This window comes from Dromaius novaehollandiae, chromosome 33 (assembly GCF_036370855.1).
Source record: "Dromaius novaehollandiae isolate bDroNov1 chromosome 33, bDroNov1.hap1, whole genome shotgun sequence".
In the NCBI taxonomy this organism is placed as follows: Eukaryota; Metazoa; Chordata; class Aves; order Casuariiformes; family Dromaiidae; genus Dromaius; species Dromaius novaehollandiae.
Window position 1 is genome coordinate 225,425 of NC_088127.1, and position 18,424 is coordinate 243,848.

The window sequence follows — 18,424 nt, forward strand, 5'->3', positions numbered from 1 at the left end:
ACCCAGCACCCATGAACCAGGAGGGAACACAGGCGTCCGGGCTCATTGTAACCCCCCAGCACCCATGAACCCAGACAGGACCCGGCACCCATGAACTCAGAAGGGACCCAGGCGTCCGGGCATGTTGGAATCTCCCTCCAGGTCTCTCAGCACCCATGAACCCAGAAAGGACCCAGCACCCATGAACCAGGAGGGGACCCATCACCCATGAACCCAGAAAGGACCCAGCACCCATGAACCAGGAGGGGACCCAGGCATCCGGGTGCATTATAACCCCTCCCAGGCCTCCCAGCACCCATGAACCCAGACAGGACCCAGCACCCATGAACCAGGAGGGAACCCAGGAGTCCGGGCTCATTATAACCCCCAGCACCCATGAACCCAGACAGGACCCGGCACCCATGAACTCAGAAGGGACCCAGCACCCGTGAACCCAGAAGGGACCCAGGCGTCCGGGCATGTTGGAATCTCCCTCCAGGTCTCTCAGCACCCATGAACCCAGAAAGGACCCAGCACCCATGAACCAGGAGGGGACCCATCACCCACGAACCCAGAAAGGACCCAGCACCCATGAACCAGGAGGGGACCCAGGCGTCTGGGCGCATTATAACCCCCCCAGCACCCATGAACCCAGACAGGACCCGGCACCCATGAACTCAGAAGGGACCCAGCACCCGTGAACCCAGAAGGGACCCAGGCGTCCGGGCATGTTGGAATCTCCCTCCAGGTCTCTCAGCACCCATGAACCCAGAAAGGACCCAGCACCCACAAACTGGGAGGGGACCCAGGCGTCCGGGCGCATTATAACCCCCCAGCACCCATGAACCCAGACAGGACCCGGCACCCATGAACTCAGAAGGGACCCAGCACCCGTGAACCAAGAAGGGACCCAGGCGTCCGGGCATGTTGGAATCTCCCTCCAGGTCTCTCAGCACCCACGAACCAGGAGCGGATCCAGCACCCATGAACCAGGAGGGGACCCAGCACCCACGAACCCAGAAAGGACCCAGCACCCATGAACCAGGAGGGAACCCAGGCGTCCGGGCTCATTGTAACCCCCCAGCACCCATGAACCCAGACAGGACCCAGCACCCATGAACTCAGAAGGGACCCAGCACCCGTGAACCCAGAAGGGACCCAGCACCCACGAACCAGGAGGGAACCCAGCACACGTGAACTGGGAAAGGACCCAGCACCCATGAACCCAGACAGGACCCAGCACCCATGAACCCAGACAGGACCCAGCACCCATGAACTCAGAAGGCACCCAGCACCCGTGAACCCAGAAGGGACCCAGGCATCCAGGCATGTTGGAATCTCCCTCCAGGCCTCCCAGCACCCATGAACCCAGAAAGGACCCAGCACCCATGAACCAGGAGGGAACCCAGCACACGTGAACTGGGAAAGGACCCAGCACCCATGAACCAGGAGGGGACCCATCACCCACGAACCCAGAAAGGACCCAGCACCCGTGAACCGCGAGGGGACCCAGGCGTCCGGGTGCGCTCGAACCCGCCCCAGCACCCCCCGCCATCGCGGCGGGCGGGGGCCCAGGCATCCGGGCGGCTCACCCCTGCGGGCGGCGGCGGCGGCGCAGGACACGTTGGGGACGTCGCAGGTGGGGCCCGACCAGCCGCCGGGACACTCGCAGGTCACCTCGGGGCCCGTCTGGACGCAGCGGGCGCCGTTGCGGCAGGGCGACGGCTGGCACAGGTCCACCGGGAGCTGCCGAGACGGCGGGTGGCAGCGGGCGACGGGTGACGGTGGGTGGGGGTCATTAGCAGAAAGAGCACCCATGGGTGCCCACCCAAGGAGGCATTTGCAGAGGGAGGGCACCCATCGTGTCCACCCACCCAGGTCACTCACGACCACGGGTGCCCACCTGAGCGGGTCATTTGCACCTGTGGGTGCCCACCCAAGAGGGTCCCTTGCACCCATGGGTGCTCACCTGAGCAGGTCATTTGTATCCATGAGTGCCCACCCAAGAGGGTTCCTCCCACCCCTTGGTTCCCACCCAAGTGGGTCACTCACAGCCATGGGTGCCCACCCAGGTGGGTCACTTGCCTCCATGGGTGCCCACCCAAGAGGGTCCCTTGCTCCCAGGGGTGCCCACCTGAGCAGGTCATTTGCACCCATGGGTGCTCACTCGAGTGGTCACTTGCCTCCATAGGTGCCCACCCAAGAAGGTCCCTCGCCCCCATGGGTGCCCACCTGAGCGGGTCACTTGCACCGATGGGTGCCCACTCGAGTGGGTCACTTGCCTCCATAGGTGCTCACCCAAGAAGGTCCCTCGCCCCCATGGGTGCCCACCTGAGCAGGTCATTTGCGCCCATGGGTGCCCACTCGTACAGGTCTCTCGTCCCCATGGGTGCCCACCTGAGTGGGTCATTCACAGCCATGGGTGCCCACCTGAGTGGGTCATTTGCACCCGTGGGCACCTACCTAAGAGGGTCCCTCGCCCCCATGGGTGCACACCTGAGTGGGTCATTTGCACCCATGGGTGCCCACCCAAGGGGACTGCTCAACCCCACGGGTGCCCACACGAGCAGGTCTCTCATCCCCACGGGTGCCCACTTGAGTGGGTCCCTCAACCCCATCGGTGTCCACCTGAGCAGGTCACTTGCACCCATGGGTGCCCACCCAAGTGGGTCATTCACAGCCATGGGTGCCCACCTGAGTGGGTCACTTGCCTCTATAAATGCCCACCCAAGAAAGTCCCTCGCCCCCATGGGTGCCCACCTGAGCGGGTCACTTGCACCCATGGGTTCCCAACCAACTGGGTCACTCACAGCCATGGGTGCCCTCCCGAGTGGGTCACTTGTCTCCATGGGTGCCCACCCAAGAGGGGCCCTCACCCCCAGGGGTGCCCACCTGAGCAGGTCTCTCGCCCCCATGGGTGCCCACCCAAGAAAGTCCCTCGCTCCCATGGGTTCCCACCCAACTGGGTCCCTTGTCTCCATGGGTGCCCACCCAAGAAGGTCCCTCGCACCCATGGGTTCCCACCCAAGTGGGTCACTTGCCTCTACAAATGCCCACCCAAGAGGGTCCCTCGTCCCCACCTGAGATCATTTGCACCCATGGGTGCCCACCCGCGGGCGCTTACCTGGCACTGGGCGCCGGCGTAGCCGCGGGCGCAGCGGCAGCGGTAGGCGCCGGGGGCGGCGGCGGGGAGGCAGGTGCCGCCGTGCAGGCAGGGCTGGGCCCGGCACCCGTCGGGCGGGTGCTGGCAGTGGGCGCCGGTGAAGCCGGGGCGGCAGCGGCAGGTGAAGGAGGCGACGCCGTCCACGCAGGTGCCCCCGTTGAAGCAGGAGCTGCGGGCGCCCCGGCAGGGCTTCAGCCCTGGGGGCACCCGTGGGTGCCGGGGGGAGGGTTGGGGTGGGTTAGGGGTGGGGAGAAATGGGGGGAAGGTTGGGGTGTCCAGGGGCACCCATGGGTGCCCGGGGCTGTGGGTGCAGCTGGGGACGTTGTGCTGGTGGGGAAAGGTTTGAGGACACCCAAGGACACCCATGGGTGCTGTGTCTCTCATGGACGTTGTGCTGGCAGGGAAAGGTTTGAGGACACCCAAGGACACCCATGGGTGCTGTGTCTCTCATGGACATTGTGCTGGCAGGGAAAGGTTTGAGGACACCCAAGGACACCCATGGGTGCTGTGTCTCTCATGGACATTGTGCTGGCAGGAAAAGGTTTGAGAACACCCAAGGACACCCAGGGACACCCATGGGTGCTGTGTCTCTCATGGATGTCGTGCTGGCAGGGGAAAGCGTGGGGACACCCAGGGACACCCATGGGTGCTGTGTCTCTCATGGACATTGTGCTGGCAGGGAAAGGTTTGAGGACACCCAGGGACACCCATGGGTGCTGTGTCTCTCATGGATGTCGTGCTGGCAGGGGAAAGCGTGGGGACACCCAGGGACACCCATGGGCGCCTTACATCTTGGGGATGTCATGCTGGCAGGGAGAGGCTTGAGGACACCCATGGGTGCCATATCTGTCATGACCTCATGCTAGCAGGGGCAGGTGTGGGGACACCAGAAGACACCCGCGGGTGCTGTATCGATCAGGGACATTATGCTGGCACAGGGAGGTCTGGGGACACCCATAGGTGCTGTATTCGATGGGGACGTTGCGCTGGCAGGGCAAGGTTTGAGGACCCCCAAGGACACCCATGGGTGCCATATCTGTCACTGCAGTCAGGGACGTTGCGTTGGCAGGGGGAGGCCTGGGGACACCTGGGGACACCCAGGAGCACCCATGGGTGCCATCACCATTGGTGCATTCAGGGCCACCACACTAGCATTGGGATGCACAGGGACACCCATGAGCACCCATGGGTGCCATTACCATTGGTGCATTCAGGGCCACCATGCTGGCACGGGGATGCACAGGGACATCCAGGGACACCATCCCTATTGCTGCACCCAAGGCCACGGCGTGGGGACACCTGGGGACACCCATGGGTGCCAACCCCATCGGTGCCTTCGGGGCCACCACGCTGGCATGGGGATGCACAAGGACACCTGGGGACACCCAGGGACACCCACCGTTCCCGTGACCGCACCCGGGGCCATGGCATGTGGGGACAACTGGGAACACCCAAGGACACCCATGGGTGCCAACCCCATCGGTGCCTTCGGGGCCACCACGCTGGCATGGGGATGCACAAGGACACCTGGGGACACCCAGGGACACCCACCGTTCCCGTGACCGCACCCGGGGCCATGGCATGTGGGGACAACTGGGAACACCCAAGGACACCCATGGGTGCCAACCCCATCGGTGCATTCGGGGCCACCACGCTGGCATGGGGAAGCACAAGGACACCTGGGGACACCCAGGGACACCCACCGTTCCCGTGACCGCACCCGGGGCCATGGCATGTGGGGACACCTAGGAACACCCAAGGACACCCATGGGTGCCAACCCCATTGGTGCATTCGGGGCCACCACGCTGGCATAGGGATGCACAAGGACACCTGGGGACACCCGGGGACACCCACCGTTCCCGTGACCGCACCCGGGGCCATGGCATGTGGGGACACCTAGGAACACCCAAGGACACCCATGGGTGCCAACCCCATCGGTGCATTCGGGGCCACCACGCTGGCATGGGGATGCACAAGGACACCTGGGGACACCATCCCCATCGCCACCCCCGGGGCCAGGGCACAAGGACACGTGGGGCCACCCGGGGGGCACCCATGGGTGGGGTACCTGTCGGTACAGTCGGGCACGTTGTGCTGGCACAGGCGGCCGGCCCAGCCGGGGGCACAGGCGCAGGCGAAGCTGTTGACGTAGTCGGTGCAGGTGCCACCGTTGCGGCAGGGCCGGTCCCGGCACTCGTCCACGTCGGTGCCGCAGAGGGGGCCCGCGAAGCCGGGGGGGCACGTGCACCCAAAGGTGTCCGCCTCGGCCCGGCACGTGCCCCCGTTGAGGCACGGGTCTGCGGGGGGGGGGGGACAGAGCGGGACGTTAGGGGGGACGTCAAGGGGTGCCCCGCGGTGACGGAGTGTCCCCGGTGCATGGGTGCCACCGCTGACCCGGCCCCATGGCACCCAAAGGTGACACCTTCACCTGGCCCCATGGCACCTGAAGGTGACACCCATGCCATGTCCCATGGCACCCAAAGGTGACACCCAGACCTGGCCCCATGGCACCTTAAGGTGACACCCATGCCATATCCCATGGCACCTGAAGGTGACACCTTCACCCGGCCCCATGGCACCCAAAGGTGACACCCACACCTAGTCCCATGGCACCTGAAGGTGACACACACACCTGGCCCCATGGGACCTGAAGGTGACACCCATGCCATGTCCCATGGCACCTAAAGGTGACACCTTCACCCGGCCCCATGGCACCCAAAGGTGACACCCACACCTGGTCCCATGGCACCTGAAGGTGACACACTGACCTGGCCCCATGGGACCTGAAGGTGACACCCATGCCATGTCCCATGGCACCTGAAGGTGACACACTGACCTGGCCCCATGGGACCTGAAGGTGACACCCATGCCATGTCCCATGGCACCCAAAGGTGACACCCTGACCTGGCCCCATGGGACCTGAAGGTGACACCCATGCCATGTCCCATGGCACCTGAAGGTGACACCCTATCCTGGCCCCATGGCACCTGAAGATGACACCTTCACCTGGCCCCATGGCACCCAAAGGTGACACCCCCATAGTGACCAGGCCACCTCAATGCTGACACCTCCCTGCCCATCCACAGGGGCACCCGCTGCCCCCCCCACAGTGTCCCCATCTCCCTGGTGTCCCCAATGTCCCCGGTGTCCCCACACTTACCATGGTGGCAGTTGTCCACATTGCTCTGGCAGGTGGCTCTGGTGTCCCCTGGCCCACCCGTGTCACCCTGTCCCCATGTCCCCCCCTGTGTCCCCACTCACTGGGGCGGCAGAGGTCAGGGCAGTGCTGGCAGCCCCCCCGTGTCCCCGTGTCCCCCCGTGTCCCCGTGTCCCCACTCACCGGGCTGGCAGGGGTCGAGGCGGTGCTGGCAGGCGGCCCCGTGTCCCCATGCCCCCCCCGTGTCCCTGTGTCCCCGTGTCCCCCCGTGTCCCCGTGTCCCCGCTCACCGGGCTGGCAGGGGTCGAGGCGGTGCTGGCAGGCAGCCCCGTGTCCCCATGTCCCCCCCGTGTCCCCATGTCCCCACTCACCGGGCTGGCAGGGGTCGAGGCGGTGCTGGCAGGCGGCCCCGTGTCCCCATGTCCCCCCCGTGTCCCCCCGTGTCCCCGTGTCCCCAGGCTCACCGGGCTGGCAGGGGTCGAGGCGGTGCTGGCAGGCGGCCCCGTGTCCCCATGTCCCCCCCGTGTCCCCGTGTCCCCGCTCACCGGGCTGGCAGGGGTCGAGGCGGTGCTGGCAGGCGGCCCCGTGTCCCCATGTCCCCCCCATGTCCCCGTGTCCCCAGGCTCACCGGGCTGGCAGGGGTCGAGGCGGTGCTGGCAGGCGGCCCCGTGTCCCCATGTCCCCCCCGTGTCCCCCCGTGTCCCCAGGCTCACCGGGCTGGCAGGGGTCGAGGCGGTGCTGGCAGGCGGCCCCGTGTCCCCATGTCCCCCCCGTGTCCCCGTGTCCCCGCTCACCGGGCTGGCAGGGGTCGAGGCGGTGCTGGCAGGCGGCCCCGTGTCCCCATGTCCCCCCCATGTCCCCGTGTCCCCAGGCTCACCGGGCTGGCAGGGGTCGAGGCGGTGCTGGCAGGCGGCCCCGTGTCCCCATGTCCCCCCCGTGTCCCCCCGTGTCCCCAGGCTCACCGGGCTGGCAGGGGTCGAGGCGGTGCTGGCAGGCGGCCCCGTGTCCCCATGTCCCCCCCGTGTCCCCGTGTCCCCAGGCTCACCGGGCTGGCAGGGGTCGAGGCGGTGCTGGCAGGCGGCCCCGTGTCCCCATGTCCCCCCCCGTGTCCCCGTGTCCCCAGGCTCACCGGGCTGGCAGGGGTCGAGGCGGTGCTGGCAGGCGGCCCCGTGTCCCCATGTCCCCCCCGTGTCCCCATGTCCCCGTGTCCCCGCTCACCGGGCTGGCAGGGGTCGAGGCGGTGCTGGCAGGCGGCCCCGTGTCCCCATGTCCCCCCCGTGTCCCCGTGTCCCCAGGCTCACCGGGCTGGCAGGGGTCGAGGCGGTGCTGGCAGGCGGCCCCGTGTCCCCATGTCCCCCCCGTGTCCCCGTGTCCCCAGGCTCACCGGGCTGGCAGGGGTCGAGGCGGTGCTGGCAGGCGGCCCCGTGTCCCCATGTCCCCCCATGTCCCCGTGTCCCCGCTCACCGGGCTGGCAGGGGTCGAGGCGGTGCTGGCAGGCGGCCCCGTGTCCCCATGTCCCCCCCGTGTCCCCGTGTCCCCGCTCACCGGGCTGGCAGGGGTCGAGGCGGTGCTGGCAGGCGGCCCCGTGTCCCCATGTCCCCCCGTGTCCCCATGTCCCCCCCGTGTCCCCAGGCTCACCGGGCTGGCAGGGGTCGAGGCGGTGCTGGCAGGCGGCCCCGTGTCCCCATGTCCCCCCGTGTCCCCCCCGTGTCCCCGTGTCCCCACTCACCGGGCTGGCAGGGGTCGAGGCGGTGCTGGCAGGCGGCCCCGTGTCCCCATGTCCCCCCGTGTCCCCATGTCCCCCCCGTGTCCCCAGGCTCACCGGGCTGGCAGGGGTCGAGGCGGTGCTGGCAGGCGGCCCCGTGTCCCCATGTCCCCCCCGTGTCCCCCCGTGTCCCCAGGCTCACCGGGCTGGCAGGGGTCGAGGCGGTGCTGGCAGGCGGCCCCGTGTCCCCATGTCCCCCCCGTGTCCCCGTGTCCCCAGGCTCACCGGGCTGGCAGGGGTCGAGGCGGTGCTGGCAGGCGGCCCCGTGTCCCCATGTCCCCCCCGTGTCCCCCCGTGTCCCCAGGCTCACCGGGCTGGCAGGGGTCGAGGCGGTGCTGGCAGGCGGCCCCGTGTCCCCATGTCCCCCCCGTGTCCCCGTGTCCCCACTCACCGGGCTGGCAGGGGTCGAGGCGGTGCTGGCAGGCGGCCCCGTGTCCCCATGTCCCCCCCGTGTCCCCGTGTCCCCAGGCTCACCGGGCTGGCAGGGGTCGAGGCGGTGCTGGCAGGCGGCCCCGTGTCCCCATGTCCCCCCCGTGTCCCCGTGTCCCCGCTCACCGGGCTGGCAGGGGTCGAGGCGGTGCTGGCAGGCGGCCCCGTGTCCCCATGTCCCCCCGTGTCCCCCCGTGTCCCCGTGTCCCCACTCACCTGGCTGGCAGGGGTCGAGGCGGTGCTGGCAGGCGGCCCCGTGTCCCCATGTCCCCCCCCGTGTCCCCCCGTGTCCCCAGGCTCACCGGGCTGGCAGGGGTCGAGGCGGTGCTGGCAGGCGGCCCCGTGTCCCCATGTCCCCCCCATGTCCCCGTGTCCCCAGGCTCACCGGGCTGGCAGGGGTCGAGGCGGTGCTGGCAGGCGGCCCCGTGTCCCCATGTCCCCCCCGTGTCCCCCCGTGTCCCCACTCACCGGGCTGGCAGGGGTCGAGGCGGTGCTGGCAGGCGGCCCCGTGTCCCCATGTCCCCCCCGTGTCCCCGTGTCCCCAGGCTCACCGGGCTGGCAGGGGTCGAGGCGGTGCTGGCAGGCGGCCCCGTGTCCCCATGTCCCCCCCGTGTCCCCGTGTCCCCGCTCACCGGGCTGGCAGGGGTCGAGGCGGTGCTGGCAGGCGGCCCCGTGTCCCCATGTCCCCCCGTGTCCCCGTGTCCCCACTCACCGGGCTGGCAGGGGTCGAGGCGGTGCTGGCAGGCGGCCCCGTGTCCCCATGTCCCCCCGTGTCCCCGTGTCCCCAGGCTCACCGGGCTGGCAGGGGTCGAGGCGGTGCTGGCAGGCGGCCCCGTGTCCCCATGTCCCCCCGTGTCCCCGTGTCCCCACTCACCGGGCTGGCAGGGGTCGAGGCGGTGCTGGCAGGCGGCCCCGTGTCCCCATGTCCCCCCCGTGTCCCCGTGTCCCCAGGCTCACCGGGCTGGCAGGGGTCGAGGCGGTGCTGGCAGGCGGCCCCGTGTCCCCATGTCCCCCCCGTGTCCCCGTGTCCCCAGGCTCACCGGGCTGGCAGGGGTCGAGGCGGTGCTGGCAGGCGGCCCCGTGTCCCCATGTCCCCCCCGTGTCCCCGTGTCCCCAGGCTCACCGGGCTGGCAGGGGTCGAGGCGGTGCTGGCAGGCGGCCCCGCCGTAGCCGCGGGGGCAGAGGCAGGCGAAGGCCCCGGGCCGGTTGGCGCAGGAGCCGCCGTTGCGGCAGGGCCCCCCCGCGCACTCGTCCACGTCCTCCTCGCAGCGCCCGCCTGCCCCGGCACGGGGGGCACGGGGGGCACAGGGGTCGGGGGTCACAGGGGTCAGGGGTCACATGGGCGGGGGGGGTCACAGGGGACGGGGGTCATGGGGGAAGGAAGGGCACAAGGGAAGGGGTCAGAGGGCACAGGGTCCAGGGTCAGAGGTCACAGGGTCCAGGGTCAGAAGGTCAGGGAGGCACAGGGTCAGGGGTCAGAGGGCAGGGGGCCAGGGGGACACAGGGTCAGGGGTCAGAGGGCATGGGGTCAGGGGACAGAGGACATGGGGTCAGGGACATAGAGGGTCAGGGGTCAGGGAGACACAGGGTCAGGGGTCAGAGGGCACAAGGTCAGGGGGACACAGGGTCAGGGGTCAGAGGGCATGGGGCCAGGGGGACACAGGGTCAGGGGTCAGAGGGCAGGGGGTCAGGGGTTAGGGGGTCAGGGGTCAGAGGACACAGCGTCAGGGGATATGGGGTCAGGAGTCAGAGGACATGGAGTCAGGGACATAGAGGGTCAGGGGTCAGGGAGACACAGGGTCAGGGGTCAGAGGGCACAGGGTCAGGGAGGCACAGGGTCAGGGGTCAGAGGGTCAGGGGATATGGGGTCGGGGTCAGGGGATATGGGGTCAGAGGACATGGGGTCAGGGACATAGAGGGTCAGGGAGACACAAGGTCAGGGGTCAGAGGGCAAAGGGTCAGGGGATATGGGGTCAGGGGTCAGAGGGCACGGGGTCAGGGAGACATAGGGCACATGGGGTCAGGGAGAGTCAGGGTCAGGGGTCAGGGGTCAGAGGATAAGGGGTCAGGGGTCAGAGGACAAAGAGCACAAGGTCAGGGCCAGAGGGCAGCGGGCGCAGAGGTGGGGGCAGGGGGGCACCGGGGTCGGGGGCACCCAGGACAGGTTAGGGAGGCCCAGGGGTGCCCATGGGGGGGGGTGTCAGGGTGCCTGGTGGGGAGGGGTGCCCAGGGGAGGGGTCAGGGTGCCCATAGAGGGGTCAGGGTGCCCAGGGGGGAGGGGTTGAGGTGCCCAGGGGGGGTCAGGGTGTCAGGGCGCCCCGGGGGGAGGGGGTGTCAGGGCGCCCATGGAGGGATCGGGGTGGCTGGGGGGGGCAGAGTGCTGGGTGGGGGGGTTCGAGGTGCCCGGGGGGGCGGGGAGTGCAGGGTGCCCGGGGGGACTGTGGGTCCCATAGAGGAGTCAAGATGCCCGGGGGGGGGGGGGTGTGACCCATTGGGGGGGGGTTGGGGTGCCCATGGAGGGGTTGGGGTGCCTGGGGGAGTGCAGGGTGCCCGGGGGGACTGTGGGTCCCATAGAGGGGTCAGGATGCCCGGGGGGGGGTGGGTGTGACCCATTGGGGGGGTTGGGGTGCCCCATGGAGGGGATGGGGTGCCCGGGGGGGAGTGCAGGGTGCCCGGGGGGACTGTGGGTCCCATAGAGGAGTCAAGATGCCCGGGGGGGGGGGGTTGGGGTGCCCCATGGAGGGGTTGGGGTGCCCAGGGGGGTGCAGGGTGCCCGGGGGGGGGGGGTTGTGGGGCCCATAGAGGGGTCAGGATGCCCCAGGGGGTGGGGGTCAGGGTGCCCATGGAGAGGGTCGGGGTGCCCCACGGGGGTGCCATGGCAGGCAGGGGGTGCCCGGGCGGGGGGGCGCCAGGGCCCAGGGGTGCCCCCACCTTGCCATCCGGGGGGGCAGCGGCAGCTGAAGCCCTCGTAGTCGGCGGTGGGGACGCAGAGGCCCCCGTTGGCGCAGGGGTTGGGGGCGCAGGGTGCCAGCACCCGCTCGCAGTTACGGCCTGGGGGCAGGGGGGGGGGGAGGGAAGAGATGGCACCCGTCAGGACACCCGGCACGGCACCGGGCACCCGGCAGGGCACCGCAGCCACCAGGGGCCTGGTATGATGCCATGGGCACCCATCAGGGCACGGTGGCCACCAGGGGCCTGGTATGGCACCATGGGCACCCATCAAGCCATGGAGGCCATCAGGAGCCTGGTACGATGCCATGGGCACCCATCAGGGCACGGTGGCCACCAGGAGCCTTGTACAATGTCATGGGCACCCATCAGGGCACGGTGGCCACCAGGGGCCTGGCACGATGCCATGGGCACCCATCAGGGCACCGCGGCCACCAGGGGCCTGGCACGATGTCATGGGCACCCATCAGGGCACGGTGGCCACCAGGGGCCTTGTACGATGCCATGGGCACCCATCAGGGCACGATGGCCACCAGGGGCCTGGTACGATGCCATGGGCACCCATCAGGGCACGGTGGCCACCAGGGGCCTTGTACGATGCCATGGGCACCCATCAGGGCACGATGGCCACCAGGGGCCTGGTACGATGCCATGGGCACCCATCAGGGCACGGTGGCCACCAGGGGCCTGGTACGATGCCATGGGCACCCATCAGGGCACGGTGGCCACCAGGGGCCTGGTACGATGTCATGGGCACCCATCAGGGCACGGTGGCCACCAGGGGCCTGGTACGATGCCATGGGCACCCATCAGGGCACGGTGGCCACCAGGGGCCTGGCACGATGCCATGGGCACCCCTCGGGGCACGGTGGCCACCAGGGGCCTGGCACGATGCCATGGGCACCCATCAGGGCACGGTGGCCACCAGGGGCCTGGCACGATGCCATGGGCACCCCTCGGGGCACGGTGGCCACCAGGGGCCTGGCACGATGCCATGGGCACCCATCAAGCCATGGAGGCCACCAGGAGCCTGGTACGATGCCATGGGCACCCATCAGGGCACGGTGGCCACCAGGGGCCTGGTACGATGCCATGGGCACCCATCAGGGCACGGTGGCCACCAGGGGCCTGGTACGATGCCATGGGCAACCATCAAGCCATGGTGGCCACCAGGGGCCTGGCACGATGCCATGGGCACCCATCAGGGCACGGTGGCCACCAGGCACCCGGTATGGCACCATGGGCACCCATCAAGCCATGGAGGCCATCAGGAGCCTGGCACGATGTCATGGGCACCCATCAGGGCACGGTGGCCACCAGGGGCCTGGTACGATGCCATGGGCAACCATCAGGGCACCGTGGCCACCAGGACCCTGGTATGATGTCATGGGCACCCATCAGGACACGGTGGCCACCAGGGGCCTGGTACAATGCCATGGGCAACCATCAGGGCACCGTGGCCACCAGGCACCCGGTACGGCACCATGGGCACCCATCAGGGCACGGTGGCCACCAGGGGCCTTGTACGATGCCATGGGCACCCATCAGGGCACGGTGGCCACCAGGGGCCTGGTACGATGCCATGGGCACCCATCAGGGCACGGTGGTCACCAGGCACCCGGTACGGCACCATGGGCACCCATCAGGGCACCCAATACCCATCAGGACACCGTGGGCACCCATCAGGGCACGGTGGCCACCAGGCACCCAGCATGGCATCATGGGCACCCAGCACAGTGCCGTTGGCACCTGGCAGGGCAGTGCCACCCCATTCCCGCAGGTGTCACCCCATGTCCCACCCCCCCCCCCCGCGGTGGCACCCGTGTCACCCACCTGCGAAGGGCAGGGCGCAGAGGCAGCGGTAGGTGCCCACCCCGTCCACGCAGGTGCCCCCGTGCAGGCAGGGGTTCGGCGCGCACTCGTTGACGTCCGTCTGGCAGTGGGTGCCTGGGGGACGAGTGCCATGTCACGTGGGGACACTGGGGACACGGGCATGGTGGGGACGTGGGCATGGCGGGGACGTGGGCATGGTGGGAGACAGGGACCAGCTTCAGGGGTCCTCAAGGGGGTAAGGGGGTCCCCGAGGAGCTCTGGGTGTCCCTGAGGTGGGCAAGGGTGGGCAAGGTGACAATGCCAGGGCTGGGGGTCCCCAGGGTGTCCAATAGGTCCCTAGGGTGGGCAGGGGGTCCCCAAGGCGGTCAGGGTGCCCCTGGGGTGGGCAGGGGAGCAGTGCCAGGGCAGGGGGTCCCCGCGGCAGTCCAGGTGTCCCCAGGGCAGACAGGGGGTCCCCGGGGGGCACAGCATGTCCCCGCAGTGGTGGGGATGTCCCCAGGGTGGTCCCAGCACCCCCAGGGTGGTCCCAGTGTCCCCATGGCAGTGAGGATGTCCCCAGGGTGGTCCCAGCATCCCCAGGGTGATCCCAGCGTCCCCAGGGTGGTCGGGGTGGCCCCAGGATGGTCCCAGCATCCCCAGGGTGGTCCAGGTGGTCCCGTGGTGGTGGGGATGTCCCCAGGGCAGTCCCAGCACCCCCAGGATGGTCCCAGCATCCCCAGGGTGGTCCAGGTGGTCCCGTGGTGGTGGGGATGTCCCCAGGGTGGCCAGGGCATCCCCAGGGTGGTCCCAGTGTCCCCAGGGTGGTCCAGGTGGCCCCGTGGCAGCGGGGATGTCCCCAGGGTGGTCCCAGCATCCCCAGGGTGGTCCAGCTGTCTCCATGGCAGTGGGGATGTCCCCAGGGTGGTCCCAGCATCCCCAGGGTGATCCCAGTGTCCCCAGGGTGGTCGGGGTGGCCCCAGGATGGTCCCAGCATCCCCAGGGTGGTCCAGGTGGTCCCATGGTGGTGGGGATGTCCCCAGGGTGGCCAGGGCATCCCCAGGGTGGTCCCAGTGTCCCCAGGGTGGTCCAGGTGGCCACGTGGCGGTGGGGATGTCCCCAGGGTGGTCCCAGCGTCCCCAGGGTGGTCCCAGTGTCCCCATGGCAGTGAGGATGTCCCCAGGGCAGTCCCAGCACCCCCAGGGTGATCCCAGTGTCCCCAGGGTGGTCCAGGTGGCCCCATGGCAGTCGGGGATGTCCCCAGGGTGGTCGGGGTGGCCCCAGGATGGTCCCAGCATCCCCAGGGTGGTCCCAGCATCCCCAGGGTGGTCCAGGTGGCCCCGTGGCAGTGAGGATGTCCCCAGGGTGGTCCCAGCATCCCCAGGGTGGTCCCACCATCCCCGGGGTGGTCCAGGTGGCCCCGTGGCGGTGTGGATGTCCCCAGGGTGGCCAGGGCATCCCCAGGGTGGTCCCACCATCCCCGGGGTGGTCCGGGTGGCCCCGTGGCAGCGGGGATGTCCGCAGGGCGGCCGGGGCGTCCCCCCCGGGGCGGTCCCGGCGTCCCCGCGGGGGCCGTACCCTGGTATCCCTCCTTGCAGGCGCAGCGGTAGCCGCCGGCGTGGGGGCTGCAGGTGCCGCCGTGCTGGCAGGGCTGCGACTCGCACCCGTGGGTGCTGCGGGCGCAGGTGGGGCCGGCCCAGCCCGGCTCGCAGTCGCAGGCGAACCTGCGGAGAGGGTGGCGTGGGCGCCGGGCGCCCCGTCCCGGGTGGGCATCGCCCCACGGCCCCCCCGCGGCCCCACTCACCCGTCGCCCAGGTCCCGGCAGGCGCCGTGGGCGCAGGGGCTGCTGCGGCAGGGCTCGGCGCCCGGGTGGCACAGCGGGGCGCGGGTGCCCGGCGGGCACAGGCAGCTGAAGCCGTTCTCGCCGTCGACGCAGGTGCCGCCGTTGCGGCAGGGCTGCGAGGCGCACTCGTCGATGTCCACGTTGCACTGCGGGCCTGGGCGGGGGGGGGGGACGGCGGGGGTGGGCACCCGTGGTGGGCACCCGAGGCGGGCACCCAACATGAACACCCATGGCGGGCGCTGCTGTGGGGCCACGGGCATCTCCCCAGGGCACCATGAGGGCACCATCCATGGGGAACGGCCATGGGCACCCATGGTGGGCACCCATGGTGGACCCCCATGGTGGACACCTGATGTTGGGTGCTGCTGTGGGGCCACGGGCATCTCCCCAGGGTCCCCAGTGGGCACCATCCATGAGGAATGGCCAAGGGCACCCATGGTGGGCACCTGATGTTGGGCACTGCTATGGGGTCACGGGCATCTCCCCAGGGTCCCCAGTGGGCACCATCCATGAGGAATGGCCACGGGCACCCATGGTGGGCACCTGATGATGGGCACTGCTGTGGGGTCACGGGCATCTCCCCAGGGTCCCCAGTGGGCACCATCCATGAGGAATGGCCAAGGGCACCCATGGTGGGCACCCATGGTGGGCACCTGATGTTGGGCACTGCTATGGGGTCACAGGCATCTCCCCAGGGTCCCCAGTGGGCACCATCCATGAGGAATGGCCAAGGGCACCCATGGTGGACCCCCATGGTGGACACCTGATGTTGGGCACTGCTATGGGGCCACGGGCATCTCCCCAGGGTCCCAAGTGGGCACCATCCATGAGGAATGGCCATGGGCACCCATGGTGGACACCCACAGTGGACACCTGATGTTGGGCACTGCTATGGGGTCACGGGCATCTCCCCAGGGTCCCCAGTGGGCACCATCCATGAGGAATGGCCAAGGGCACCCATGGTGGACCCCCATGGTGGACACCTGATGTTGGGCACTGCTATGGGGTCACGGGCATCTCCCCAGGGTCCCCAGTGGGCACCATCCATGAGGAATGGCCAAGGGCACCAATGGTGGAGCACCATGGTGGACACCTGATGTTGGGCACTGCTATGGGGCCACGGGCATCTCCCCAGGGTCCCCAGTGGGCACCATCCATGAGGAATGGCCAAGGGCACCCATAGTGGACCCCCATGGTGGACCCCCATGGTGGACACCTGATGTTGGGCACTGCTATGGGGTCACGGGCATCTCCCCAGGGTCCCCAGTGGGCACCATCCATGAGGAATGGCCAAGGGCACCCATAGTGGACCCCCATGGTGGACCCCCATGGTGGACACCTGATGTTGGGCACTGCTATGGGGCCACGGGCATCTCCCCAGGGTCCCCAGTGGGCACCATCCATGGGGAATGGCCATGGGCACCCATAGTGGGTGCTGCTGTGTGGCCACAGGCATCTCCCCAGGGTCCCCAGTGGGCACCATCCATGGGGAATGGCCATGGGCACCCGTGGTGGACCTCCATGGTGGACACCTGATGTTGGGCACTGCTGTGAGGCCATGGGCATCTCCCCAGGGTCCCCAGTGGGCACCATCCATGGGGAATGGCCAAGGGCACCCATGGTGGGCACCCACGGTAGGCATGGGCATCTCCCCAGGGCACCACGTGTGCACCATCCATGGAGAATGACCATGGGCACCGATGGTGGGCACCCAACGCAGGCACCCGATGCGGGCACTGCTGTGTGCAGTGGCCACGGGCACCACCATGTGCACTGGCCATGGCACCCCATGGGTCCCTCTGAGCGTGCTGGCCACCCAACCCCCCAGCATGGGTCAGGGGCACCCATGGGTGCCATCCCACCTGTGAAGCCAGGCTTGCAGATGCAGTCGTAGCGGTTGATGCCGTCCTGGCACACGCCGTAGTCGCAGGGGTCGCTGGCGCAGTCGTCGAAGTTCACCTCGCAGTTCACGCCTGGCGCGGGCGGGCACCGCCAGTGTCACCCGGGTGCTGCACCCCGGGGTGCTGCGCCCACCGCCCCTCCCATGCCCCCATCGCACCCAGCACCGTGCCCATCACCCATCCCATGCCTTGATGGGACACAATGACACCCAACACCGTGCCCATCACCCATTCCATGCAATGATGGGTCACCATGCCACCCAACGCTGTACCTATCACCCATCCCATCCCAATGGGGCACCATGCCACCCAACGCTGTGCCCATCACCCATCCCATGCCCTGATGGGACACGATGCCACCCAGCACCATACCCATCTCCCATCCCACCCTGATGGGCCACCATTCCACCTGATGCCACTCCCATCATCCATCCTACTCCAATGGGCCACCATGCCACCCAACACCATGCTCATCACCCATCCCTTGATGGGACACGATGCCACCCAGCATCATGCCCATCACCCATCCCACCCTGATGGGCCACCATTCCACCTGGTGCCACTCCCATCATCCATCCCACCCTGATGGGCCACCATGCCACCCAGCACCATGCCCATCACCCATCCCTTGACGGGACACCATGCCACCCAGCACCATGCCCATCACCCATCCCACCCTGATGGGACACCATGCCACCTGGTGCCATTTCCATCACCCATCCCACCCTGATGGGCCACCATGCCACCCAGCACCATGCCCACCACCCATCCCACCCTGATGGGACACCATGCCACCTGGTGCCATTTCCATCACCCATCCCACCCTGATGGGCCACCATGCCACCCAGCACCATGCCCATCACCCATCCCACCCTGATGGGACACCATGCCACCTGGTGCCATTTCCATCACCCATCCCACCCCAATGGGCCACCACACCACCCATCACCATGCCCATCTCCCATCCCACCCCGATGGGCCACCATGCCACCCAGCACCATGCCTATCTCCCATCCCACCCCGATGGGCCACCATGCCACCTGGTGCCATTTCCATCACCCATCCCACCCCAATGGGCCACCACACCACCCATCACCATTTCCATCACCCATCCCACCCCAATGGGCCATCATGCCACCCATCACCATGCCCATCTCCCATCCCACCCTGATGGGCCACCATGCCACCCAGCACCATGCCCATCTCCCATCCCACCCTGATGGGACACCATGCCACCCAGCACCATGCCCATCTCCCATCCCACCCTGATGGGCCACAGCACCACCCATCACCATTCCCATCACCCATCCCACCCTGATGGGCCACCATGCCACCCGGCGCTGTCCCCATCTCCCATGCCTCGATGGGCCACCACGCCACCCAGCACCATTCCCATCTCCCATCCCACCCCGATGGGCCACCATGCCA

At 68.8% G+C, this 18,424-nt stretch overlaps 1 protein-coding gene across 1 annotated transcript in view; it reads right to left on the minus strand.

Moving 5' to 3' along the window:
- NOTCH3 (notch receptor 3) overlaps positions 1–18,424 on the minus strand; it is a 62,128-nt gene that overhangs the window by 25,385 nt on the left and 18,319 nt on the right. The window contains exons 12-20 of the mRNA XM_064499419.1: positions 16,958–17,068; positions 15,057–15,249; positions 14,831–14,976; positions 13,277–13,390; positions 11,426–11,545; positions 9,618–9,770; positions 5,212–5,440; positions 3,104–3,311; positions 1,572–1,725 (exon numbers count right to left, since the gene is read on the minus strand). Coding sequence (XP_064355489.1) covers positions 1,572–1,725; positions 3,104–3,311; positions 5,212–5,440; positions 9,618–9,770; positions 11,426–11,545; positions 13,277–13,390; positions 14,831–14,976; positions 15,057–15,249; positions 16,958–17,068 — 1,428 coding nt within the window. The remainder of the gene's footprint in view (positions 1–1,571; positions 1,726–3,103; positions 3,312–5,211; positions 5,441–9,617; positions 9,771–11,425; positions 11,546–13,276; positions 13,391–14,830; positions 14,977–15,056; positions 15,250–16,957; positions 17,069–18,424) is intronic.